General features: G+C 41.3%; 1 protein-coding gene across 6 annotated transcripts in view; it reads left to right on the forward strand.

Moving 5' to 3' along the window:
• The window catches only part of CKAP5 (cytoskeleton associated protein 5), a 48549-nt gene that overhangs the window by 19807 nt on the left and 16381 nt on the right, over positions 1-12361 (forward strand). For all 6 annotated transcript variants that reach the window (XM_069965880.1, XM_069965884.1, XM_069965883.1 and 3 more), the window contains exons 2-20: positions 757-850; positions 3330-3523; positions 3932-4138; positions 4217-4388; positions 5214-5340; positions 5425-5525; positions 5628-5741; positions 6595-6699; positions 7389-7478; positions 7558-7722; positions 7816-7944; positions 8056-8235; positions 8311-8415; positions 10105-10215; positions 10389-10481; positions 10590-10775; positions 11155-11249; positions 11662-11719; positions 11797-11922. In XM_069965880.1, the coding sequence (XP_069821981.1) occupies positions 794-850; positions 3330-3523; positions 3932-4138; positions 4217-4388; positions 5214-5340; positions 5425-5525; positions 5628-5741; positions 6595-6699; positions 7389-7478; positions 7558-7722; positions 7816-7944; positions 8056-8235; positions 8311-8415; positions 10105-10215; positions 10389-10481; positions 10590-10775; positions 11155-11249; positions 11662-11719; positions 11797-11922 (2415 nt within the window). In that variant the 5' untranslated portion in view covers positions 757-793. The remainder of the gene's footprint in view (positions 1-756; positions 851-3329; positions 3524-3931; positions 4139-4216; positions 4389-5213; positions 5341-5424; positions 5526-5627; positions 5742-6594; positions 6700-7388; positions 7479-7557; positions 7723-7815; positions 7945-8055; positions 8236-8310; positions 8416-10104; positions 10216-10388; positions 10482-10589; positions 10776-11154; positions 11250-11661; positions 11720-11796; positions 11923-12361) is intronic.

Below are 12361 nucleotides of genomic sequence, written 5' to 3' on the forward strand. Positions count from 1 at the left end.
ACTGACCAGTCAGATGTGGAAGCTATTGAAGTGAAGCAGTCATGAAAGTTTAGCTGGTGATCTGGTGAACCTAGGAATATACTCAAATCATAACCTCAGGTAGAAGCTTTTATAGGTCCCAAATAATTGATGGTAATATGCAAAATTAAGACACTCATTGACATTCTGAAAAGTCTATGGATACCCTGGTTTTCACAGACTGACAGTAAAAGGACAACTCTGGTGGAAAGCTTTTCCCTAGTAATTAAAACACATTACAATCACCTATCTGCCCCCCCCCTTCCCTATCTTTTCCCCCTCTCAACCCCCCACCAGGAAGTGAAGTAAACTCATTCTTCCCTAATGACTGTTGACCCCAGGCTGCTCTGTGGCAGCCATTTTGTGACATTGACATCAAGAGGGAGGTGGGTCTAATCCCTGTTAGGCCAGCCTCCCTTTGTCAGACACCAACTGAAGCTCCAGTTCAGTGTTTTTTTTTTTTTAATTAGTGCCGGCGTTATCCTTTAAGTGGCAGGAGGGAAGGTGAACAGCATGCTTATAGTCTTGCATTGTGCACATAAGTACAGGAAGTGAGTGAACCGCTTGGACGGGATATAGGGAATAGTTAGATGCCGAATAACACCTCTTAGCCCTAATAGTTGGTAACTGCCCATGAGTCCCAAGAATGCAGTGACCAATACTGTGCCACAACCCATCATTATGTTCTCCTGGTTATTCACTACTCATAACAGAGTGCTGGTTGTGTCTTCCTCACAGATCTGTTTAGTGCGCTGACAGACACCGGGATCCCACCATGGGGGACGACAGCGAGTGGATGAAGCTTCCTGTTGATCAGAAATGTGAGCACAAGGTACGTGCTGACCAAGCGCTTCACGGCAGCATTCTTAATGCTTCTCTCTGATAGCCTGTGTGAATGGACAGCAGTGGGTTCTTCTGCAGAGCCAGCATCTCTGCCTTCATGTAACATACAGAGTTCTGCCAGATCCATCTCATCAATAACAGGAAGGACTTGATGCTTTGCTAAAAGGCATTGGAAGAATAAAATAAAAATAGAAGCAATGAAGTTTAGTAGTCATCAGATTTGCTCTTCTTATTGTTCTAATAGCATTTTAACCGTGCAGCTTCTCTGTTCAGAGTGATTTATTGTAAGAATTATTTATTTTTTTATTTTTTATTTAATTCTTCGTCCAAGTTTCCGCAATGAATTTAGAGGACTTCAGGCTTGGATTTGAGTGTTTTTAATGTAGAATTACTACCCACTGGATACGAGATAAATGTTAAGTTTGGCGGTCTGACTCGTATCACCAAAAAAGTCTCAAGATTTATTATTATTTTTTTTTTGCTAATGATGATGCACCCTGAGGAGCAGCTTGCTGCTCTGGGCCCAGTAAGACTCCGTGTTCAAGCTGGAGGCTGCCAGTAACCACGCCTTTTGGGCCCTGAGTGCTACTGTTCCCCCTGCATGTCACAGTGCACTTAATTTTATTTTTATATGTTTTCAAAAAATACAAAATTAATTTCTAAGTCGCCCAACCCTAGTCTGACTGCTTCACCACTAATCTATAGTATGGTGGTCCCAGGCACAATATAAATGTGCTATGATTGCAGCCAGGAGGAATCTGCTATTCTAATCAATAACATACATTTAGGGTACAAACCCACTTGACGTATTTGCTGCGTGAATCAGTCTAAGGGTACAAACACACACCGTATACACAGCAGATCTGCAGCAGATTTGATGGTGCAGATTTGATACTGTGTTCAGTTATTTAGATCTAGTCTGCTGCGTATCGCAGCAGTAAATACGCTGCGTATACGGTGTGTGTGTTTGTACCCTTAAAAATAAGCAGGCAAAACGCAGGTTGGCTTTATACAATTGTTCTGTGTTAAAATACGCAATTGCGTATTTTTGAAGCGTGAAGCTACATGCGTTTTTCGCACAGGTTGTTAACAACTGATGCTTTGCTAACAACAAGCTTCACGCTTCAAAAATACGCAATTGCGTATTTTAACGCAGAACAATCGTATAAAGCCAACCTGCGTTTTGCCTGCTTATTTTTAAGACTGATTCACGCAGCAAATACGTCAAGTGGGTTTGTACCCTAAATCACAGTGATGGTTATCTTTGAGGCACCCAAGGCTTGGTCTAAAAAGTACAATTCACTTCATTCAGTGTCTCATATGTTTCTTCCTTTTAAAGGGGTACTCCAGCAAAAATATATAAACATATTTTTTCAACTGCCACCAGAAAGTGTCAGAGATTTGTAATTCAACTCCACAAAAAAATCTCCAGTCTTCCAGTACTCATCAGCTTCTGCAGTCCTGCAGGAAGTGTATTCTTTCCAGTATAACAACGTGCTCTGTGCTGCCACCTGTGTACATGACAGGAACTGTCGAGCAGTTAAAATCCCCATACAAAACCTCTCTACCTGCTCTCTCTGGTGGCATACAGCAGCTGATGAGTACTGGAAGACTTGAGATTTTTTTAAAAGAACTAAATAACAAATCTCTTGGCACTTTGTGGCACCAGTTGATTTGAAAAGTAATTTTTTTTTTTGCTTTTTTGCTGAACTATCCCATTAAGGCTCCCCTAATGCTGCGTTTACACGTTTACACGGAACGATTATTGTGCAAATTTGCACGATAACGATCGAATTCGAACGATAATCGTACTTGTAAATGCAGTGAACGATCGAACGACTAGCAAGAAATCGTTCATTTTGATCTTACAACATGTTCTAAAATCGTTGTTCGCTAAAAATTCACAGATCGTTCCGTGTAAACAGTCGTTCACCGTTTTTTGTTTTTTTTTGTTTTTTTTCCTATGTGCGAGATGGGCTTAAGCAATCGCAAAACGATTTAAAAACTAACTTTCCTTACGATATATCGTTCCATCTTAACGCTGATCGTTATTAAAGAAAAATCGTTACTTTGAAATCGTTGATCGGGCGAATTATCGCTCCGTGTAAACGCAGCATTACACTGGCTAGGTATTGGCAACAAGCATTTTTAGAAATGCCTAATTGGTGCAATAATTGACCTTTGTTAAAGTTCGAGCGGTCAGCCGACAAGTGGAAAAAAGCCCGCTCCTTGGCTGGCTGCATCTTTTGACCAGCAGTGAAATCTATTAGCTGCAGATCTGTGTTAACAAGATGGGCGGCCAATAACAATGCATGTTTGCATCCTTCCACAGTCCTGTATCAACCCATGTAAAAGTGCACTGGGTTCACTTGCTCCATGCTTATAGTAATACAGTAAAATAAAGCAATTTTAAGTGTGACAGTTTTTTCTAATCCACATCAATTTTGTTTTTGTTGCCTGGACTGCAGGTATGGAAAGCCAGATTAAATGGTTACGAGGAGGCTATGAAACTGTTCCAAAAGATTGTGGATGAGAAGAGCCCAGAATGGTCCAAGTATCTCGGATTAATCAAGAAGTTTGTCACAGAATCAAATGCTGTTGCCCAGTTAAAAGGCCTGGAGGCTGCACTTGTGTACATAGAGAATGCACATGTCGCTGGAAAGTAAGTGGAACTGAAGCTTATATGTGGTCTGTGATTGAGGGACAGCTTGTGATCATTGAGGGACCTAAATAAGACCTTATGACTAACTATGAATGTCTTATTCTAAACCCATGGGTTCATATGTCTTGCAATGACCCACAACAGGTCTAAACAGCTGAGTGCTATTTCTGTTACTGATTGAATACATTGCAATGAAGATATAGATAAAAAACTTCCGCTCACACATGACCAAGACAGTCTGTTAAGAGTAATCCTTAAAGTGAATGTGTTAGATTTTTTACTGAATAATAATAGGGGCAGCTATTTTGCCCTCACCATGAAGGGAGTGGGTGGAAGTTCTATATGTGTTATGTATGCAAGCCCATAAACTGTTTCAATGTTGCTAATGTAAGTTCCCATTCTTTTCAGGACTACGGGTGAGGTGGTTTCTGGCGTTGTAAACAAAGTATTTAATCAGCCAAAAGCCAGAGCAAAGGAGCTAGGGTCTGACATCTGCCTGATGTACATAGAAATAGAGAAGGGTGAGACTGTACAGGAGGAGCTGCTGAAAGGCCTAGATAATAAGAATCCAAAGATTGTGGTTGCCTGTGTGGAGACCCTGCGGAGAGCCCTGAGGTGAGCGCCTACTGCATTGAAGCAATTTCGACCTTTCTAGTACTGTGCGTGTCCTCATGTCTTGTCTTCTCCTTACAGTGAATTTGGTTCCAAAATAATGTCCCTGAAGCCAATTATTAAAGTATTGCCAAAGCTTTTTGAGTCTCGAGAGAAAGCTGTCAGAGATGAAGCCAAGCTCCTTGCTGTGGAGATCTATCGTTGGATCAGAGATGCTCTGAGGCCACCTCTACAGAATATTAATCCAGTGCAGGTGAGAAAGTTTATCCAATAAAAGTTGATATCTTTTTTACCGTCCAGTGAGCTGATTTTTTTTTTTTATTTTTTTTTTCAGTGCAGTTTAAGGGTACAAACACACACCGTATACACAGCAGATCTGCTGCAGATTTGATGCTGTGTTCAGTTATTTAGATCTAATCTGCTGCGTATCGCAGCAGTAAATACGCTGCGTATATGGTCTGTGTGTTTGTACCCTACGGGTCCATTTACACAGATTCTGCCAAAGACTTGAAGCCAAAGCCAGAAACAGACTATAAACAGAGATCAGGCCATAAAGGAAAGCCTGAAATTTTTTTCCTTTTTAAATCCATTCCTGGCTTTGGCTTCAAATCTTTGACAGATAATCTTTCTGTGTAAATGGACCCTTAGATACAAGAATGTGTTTGGAAATTGTCATACAGTCTGTACAGACATACAACCAAGGACAGTCAAGATCAAGGAAGGGCGGGGGGGGGGGATGCCAGCCATTTAACCCCTTAGATGACAGCAACTGCCACAGCTTCCACAATGAGGCAGAGTTTTTGTAAACTCTAAGCAGTATGTAAACAATATACAGGTGATGGCATACCTTGGTCATGTGTCTGTCTGTGTGCATTGTCTCTCTGATAGAGCCAATGACTGCAGTCATAGGAAGGCTATTTGTTAACATGTGGCCTTAACGTTTTGGTCTCCTTGCTTGCTTATTCAGTTGTGAGCAATATCACTTAAAATTCTATCTACCTCATATTGTATAGTGTTTCCTTTAGGTAACAAGCTGCTTCTTTCATTATCCTCTTTATTGCAACTGTTTTCTATGCAGCTTAAAGAATTAGAGGAGGAATGGGTGAAGATTCCACCATCCGCTCCCAAGCAGACCCGTTTCCTGCGCTCACAGCAAGACCTCAAGGCAAAGTTTGAACAGCAGCAGGCAGGTGGAGAAGCTGAAGGTAGGCTTTATCGGAAGCATTAGAGACATCTTGTCCACGTTTATCAATCCTTAGATTAATGACATCTGGTGACTCTCTTCTCAGGGGAAGAAGAAGATGAAGTTGTGCCACAGGTTGATGCATATGAGCTGCTTGAAGCTGTTGAAATTCTCTCCAAATTGCCGAAAGATTTCTACGATAAAATAGTAAGTAATGATCCTTGAAGTAAAATTTTGAAAGTATCTTTTTTTTTTTTTTTTTTTTTTTTTTTTTTTCTCATACAAACAATGCTGTGAATTTTGTTATAGGAGGCCAAAAAGTGGCAGGAGAGAAAGGAGGCTTTGGAAGCTGTGGAGATCCTTGTCAAAAACCCCAAAATCGAGGCTGGTGACTATGCAGATCTTGTGAGAGCTCTTAAAAAGGTAAACTCTACAAAGAAGTTATAGCTCAAGGGGAAAAGGGTACATACGCAGCTTTTTGTGGTTTAAATTAGCCTGGGAAAAGCTGGGTGCTGCCTCTTTGAAAACTGGGTAATTTGTCTGGCATTGGTCTTGTGTTCGTACATATCGCTCACCACACGTTTAGGGTATACAGCCAAATTACCCAGTAATTCACACACCCAGGAGGACTCAATCTAAAAAATTGAAAAAAAAAATGTACATTACAAAATACCATGCGGCAAATGGCAGTGAAATGCCAGAATTAATAATTTTTGGTCCTAATGCATCCTATATCATTCCGAACCCCACCAATTATAATTAGACAACCTTACAGATGACTTCTTCCCCTCATACGTAATCCACTGTGGATTTACTTAGTATAAAGATTAGGGATGAGTGAATTTACAGTACTAGCAAGCGCTTTGCTAGGCTCTGCTGTTTCCTTTTCAACTGGCTGCCTTTGAGCTCTGTGCCGCTCTAGGTGGCTGAAAAAGCTGGATTTAGTCTTGGGAAAACTTCTCCCAGTTTTCCAGGACTGAATCCTGCTTTTCCAGGCACCCAGGGAAGAATGGAACCAAGTTCAAATGTAGCTTGCTATTAAGCTGCTGGCCGAGCCTATCTTCACTAGTACTGTAAATTTGCTCATACCTAATATGTAGTTTTGGTTAACTCCTTTAGTGTCCCTACCAAATAGGACTTAACCTGACTGCTTAGGGTAGAATTAAATTTTTTATCTAGTGTTTCTGTAATATAACAGTGGAGTGACATTTTATATTGCCACCTTCACTTAATTTCTTTTGCTAAACTTCTTATTTTTTTATTTCTATTATTGCAGGTGGTTGGCAAAGACTCCAATGTAATGCTTGTAGCACTAGCTGCCAAATGCTTAGCAGGGCTAGCTGCTGGACTCAGGAAGAAGTTTGGCTCGTATGCTGGCCAAGTGAGTATTGTTTGCTTGCTCAGTTGCCACAGATTGCAGGGCCTTGTGTTGGTGACTCATAAAGCTTCGGTTTGTAAATCCACAGGTATTTAGTAGTCATAGGGTGTGAACGTAATCCAGCATCTAAAGCATATGTTATCCTGCCTATTAAACTACCATAGTAAAGTGTCTTGGACAGACCCATTAGGAAAGCATTTAAATTGTGTTACTGTAGACTGGTTTATGGGGCCTCTGGAGATTGGTCATGTGGGACATTATGTCCTGTTAGAATGACAGATCCACACTTACAATAGTTGATGCTTGGACTCAACTAATTCAACTTTAAAAAACAGATTTACTGTGTTGCAGCCTGTGTGGTTAGTCATTCACATAGTACTGTTATATGTACATAAAGCTTTTGGTGATAAAAGCTCTTAGAAAAATTGGACACTAATATTTGATGCAGTTGTGTAGAGGTTTATGGAAATACCAGATTATTTATTGTATGCATTTATTTGGTTAGATTCTTAAAGTGTAACTGTCATTTCAGAAAATTTTGCGGAAATCAATAGTAAAAGCGAATATGACAGTAGAATAGGTTTTATTAGTCTTCCTGCTGTGTGTGTGTGATATGAGACAATTATGTAATTAAAGTATATTCTTCACTTTGCTGACTTTAACTATTTTATGCATTATTTTGTTTTTCGAAGGTTGTGCCAACTATATTAGAAAAGTTTAAGGAAAAGAAGCCCCAAGTAGTGCAAGCTCTACAGGAGGCAATTGATGCCATATTTCTCACAGTAAGTGGTCATTTCAGGTTAACTATTCCCCCTTTAAGTCTTTTCAGTGTAAATGTCTGACCAGCCCTTGTCGTTTCAGACAACACTACAGAACATAAGTGAAGATATACTTGCTGTAATGGATAACAAGAACCCAACAATAAAGCAACAAACCTCCCTGTTCCTTGCAAGGAGCTTTCGCCACTGCACACCCACCACTCTTCCCAAAAGTCTCCTAAAGCCATTCTGTGCAGCACTCCTGAAGGTACAGCCCTAACTGCAAGGGATGGTTTGTCTACTTAATTTGCTTTTGTAGGAAATTGGTGCATAATAAATTACTTGTCTGGTAACTCCACAGCAAATCAATGATTCTGCACCGGAAGTGAGAGATGCCGCCTTTGAAGCACTGGGTACAGCTCAAAAAGTAGTTGGAGAAAAAGCGGTCAACCCATTTCTTGCTGATGTGGACAAACTGAAGCTTGATAGGGTAAGTTGCTATAATTAAGATGTGAAACCTAATGTAGCCTGAATTGATTATAAAACTGCAAATGTAAAGCCTTGGTGTACTTAAGGAATTGCTTTCACCTCTCGTACACAGATCAAAGAATGTGCCGACAAGGTTGAATTAGCCAGTGGCAAAAAGGCAGGATCTGGAGAGAAGAAAGAAACTAAAGCAGCTGCTGCTGCAAAAGCTGCGCCTCCAAGTGCAGCTAATGAAAAGGATACAAAGGAGGTGGCCAAACCAGGAATGGCAACTAAAAAAGCACCGCCTTCCAAGGTACGTTAGGTCACAAAGCATGGAACACTATCTACAGGTTATAATCTAGTAGTAATTTTTGCTTCCTTTCAAAAGGCTGGAGGTCCTGTGAAGAAGGCTAAAGCCCCAGCATCTGCAGGTGGAGGTGCTAAGGGGAAGAAGGCTGGTGAAGTGAAAGAGGTGTTTGAACAAGAGCTCTCGGTAAGTTCCCTGAAAGCTCTTACTGTAAGGGTAGATTCAGGCTGTGTTTAGAGTATGTGGAGAGGATTTCCTTATGAATACCACTATGTTAGCTAAACAGTGGCATCTGTTGCCTATAGGCTCCCATGTTTTATTGGTGGAATGCTTCTAGCAACAGTTCTGCACAATCTTCTGTTTAGCTGGGGGGAAAAACGGATTCTGGCATGACTAGGGCCGAAAGGACTCTGCCATGTGAATGGTGGCATGGTAATAGGTGAGGCGTAGTGTTGAGCGAATTTTCTAAAGTGTTCGGCGATGTTCTCGAAACCTGAATGCTCGGCATTTGACTCCCTGCAGCTGGAAAAGATGTATGCTGCCCTCGGGTTGCCAGAAAGCATTGATACTGCCTTCGTGCCCAAGCAGTTCGGCAAGCTCACTCAACACTAGATAGGGGCTTTTTCAGCAATATACACTAAGGGTAGCTTCACACATACCGTATCGCAGTGTATTTGATGGTGCGGATCCGTAGCAGATTTGACCTAATTAACTGAACCAACAAAACACAGTATTCACTGAACTGAAGGAGAGTTCCAATACTCCTATTTCCTTAAATACTTCCTATTTATGTTTCAATACTTGCAACCGAGTTGGACTTAAGGGGCTATCTATCAGGATAGTGCGGTTCTCTCCCCATCATGGAGGCACCCCGTGGCAACAGGCTAGGGATATCTGGCTATTCCCGTGTTTTGAGACTCGCAACCGAGACTCCATGGACTTTTGTTTTGCATATTTCAATTTTTGGGGGCTTTAGTGGAGACTCTTGAGTACTTCATTGGAATTTTTTGACTGATCTCTTTGAGTTCAGTGATTATTATGTTTTGTTGGTTGATTTGTCATTGCCCCAACTAGCCAGAATCCTGCTCCACACTGACTAGAGGCGAATACCCCGAAACTGCTGTCTGTAAATGGATGCGCGCCTTCGCAAGCCCTAGCCATGTCGCAATACTTGCACCTTAAGTTAGACTTTGACACAAAAAGGGCCACCCTTTTTCCCTATTAATGTTCCAATACTCGCAACTGAGTCGGACTTAAGGGGCTACCTATCAGGGTGGTGTGGTGCCCTAAATAACTGAACTAAGCATCAAATTTGATGCGGATCCTGTACATGTGAACACACCTTTAAGGAATGTTCACACTACGTATGTTTTCGTAAAACTACGGCAGTTGTTGCTGAGTGCAACAACTGCCGTGGTTATTACGAAAAAATACATAACATTGCCCCCTATGGCAGCCCGGCCGTAGTGTATACACTCCGGACGGGATCTCTAATGGCACCGCGGGAAACTGACATGTCAGTTTTCTGTGGCCACTGTCAGTGCACACTATGGAGTGAGCGGCTCCAGCCGCTCGCTCCATAGTGTGGAGTTCTGATGCAGGCACATGGACACGCCCGCATCAAAACACCTGCGGCTGCAAAAATCATCTTGGTGGTACTGCAGTACCGGCAGGGATGATCTTTTCAGAGACCAGCCGGGTCACAGAACGGCCAGTCTCATACGAGGTCTGAACATAGCCTAAAGGTACACTGCAACTGCAGTGCAAATCCATCCTGATTCTTTCAGAGAAGCTGTAATGTGGTGTGTGGGTTGGTAGTTTGTTTTTTTTGTTTTTTAAATTACAATTAACCTGGTTAATTGATTTCTTTTCTAGCCTGAGGCCTGTGAAGAGAAAGCAGGAGCAGTTCTCCCTGCAACTTGCATGCAGCAGCTGGACAGTAGTAACTGGAAGGAAAGATTGGCAAGCATGGAGGAATTCCAGAAGGTAAGCAACCCTCCTAAAACAATGGGAGTTAACAAGCACACAGTGGAACCCAAAGAACAGCTAGGGAGATGGAAAAGGAAAAGAATAGTTAATATCGGTAGGAATGAGTTGCCCTCTACCCCACCCCCTTTCTCTGTAATCTTCATGTTTGGCACATGTGTGTGTTTCTTCAGGCTGTTGAATCAATGGAACGGAGTGATATACCCTGCCAAGCACTGGTGAAAATGTTAGCCAAGAAACCAGGTTTTAAAGAAACAAACTTCCAGGTTTGATAAGCATTCCCTTTTTTTTCTAGTTGTCTTACTGACAGGACATCATAAATGTTTGCTCCATATCTGTCCGCTGTGTTTAAAACGTATTATTTGCTTTCCTAGGTCATGCAGATGAAGTTGCACATTGTGGCTCTCATTGCTCAGAAAGGCAACTTTTCAAAAACGTCTGCCAATGTGGTTCTGGATGGGCTTGTAGACAAAGTTGGAGATGTAAAATGTGGAGGTAATGCCAAGGAAGCTCTTAGTGCCATTGCCGAGGCCTGTACACTCCCTTGGACAGCTGAACAGGTAATAGATTCACAGGCATGTGCTTATCTATTGTTAGATGTGGAGCTGCTATCTAATGTATTGGGGTTTACAACAAAAGGCCAAGAAAATACAATGTATAAGTACCTCAAAACCATCAAATTGCAGTTCTCTGAAGTATAAATATTAAAATGTAACTTTTAATAGTACCTTTAAAATGTCTCATGATGGCACAATCTCGTATAGAAAACCTGAAAATACAGACCCCGATAGAAAGATATACAGTGTCTTACCACTGCCAGGTTGCTTATATTTCTTTGGCTCCACATGACTGCTGAGTATCTGATACTGATCTGATGCTGATACTCAGTGACTTGGTGTCAGTGAATTGCTATCTAATGTATTGCTTGTGTATGTCTAGGTTGTCTCTCTGGCTTTTGCACAGAAAAATCCTAAGAACCAATCAGAAACCCTGAACTGGCTTTCTAATGCAATAAAAGAGTTTGGATTTACAGGGTAAGTTTTAAATTTTCCTTTTCTGATCAGACTTAAATAGTAAACCATATTGTTCATTCTAATCTGTTTCTATTTTGTGACTGTAAATTTTTTTTTATTTAGCTTTGTGCATTGTTATGGAGTCTGTCATCTTGCATGAGCTGTTTTTTTTAACAGCATTTAGTGACTGCCTTTAGATGACAATAGACAGTCTGTCCCCTTGAGGTGAATGTGAAACATAACTGAGCGTGCTCTGAAAAATTAGAAAACAAAATTCTTAATTATGTTTAACATTGAAACATTATTTAAACAATAAGTAATTTTCTGATGACCCATTCCCTTTAAGTCTCCATCATGTGGGTTGGGAGAATGGGGACTGCAGTTGTATTTTTGAGCAAAACTTTATTAATATTCCATGGCTTTGTTTTTTTAGGCTAAATGTCAAAGCGTTCATCAGCAATGTAAAGACTGCTCTTGCTGCCACAAACCCTGTAAGTTTCATGTGCTTTTCACTTTTCTCTTGTACCATTTGTGAAGTCACCTGATTCATGATCACATGTAATTGCAGGCTATCAGAACTTCTGCCATCACATTGCTGGGTGTCATGTTTTTATATATGGGAGCTCCGCTGCGAATTTTTTTTGAAGAAGAAAAGCCGGCTCTTCTTTCTCAAATTGATGCAGAGTTTGAGAAGGTAAGTAGGTTCATCCTCTCCTTAGGGAGCTGCGGTGTCTACAGCTTTGTGCCGGCACCAGGAACTCCTGGCATCATGTGTCATGCTAGAAGCTCCTGATGCTGGCCTGCAGCTTCATGCTCTGTAGCATCCGTGATTTACAGTGTATGTATGTATGCTCCCCAAGGGTCGTCAATATTAGGGGTCACCTCTGATTCTGGCAAAAAAATTCCTGCACCAACCTTAATTCTATCTGCTGAAATTTAGCACCTGTAACTTGTGACATTGATTACTTCAATGAAAGACATCCAGGCCATTTTTGAACCTGTCCAAAATCACCATCATCCTGGGCACGCTGGGGGTAGTGAGTAATCCCTGTGGGGATGAGTGCACCATATATGCACTGTGCACTTTCTATCATGATTGCTGTCTTGGCAAACACTGTCAGTATATATGCTTC

Source organism: Dendropsophus ebraccatus, chromosome 4 (assembly GCF_027789765.1).
Source record: "Dendropsophus ebraccatus isolate aDenEbr1 chromosome 4, aDenEbr1.pat, whole genome shotgun sequence".
NCBI lineage: Eukaryota > Metazoa > Chordata > Amphibia > Anura > Hylidae > Dendropsophus > Dendropsophus ebraccatus.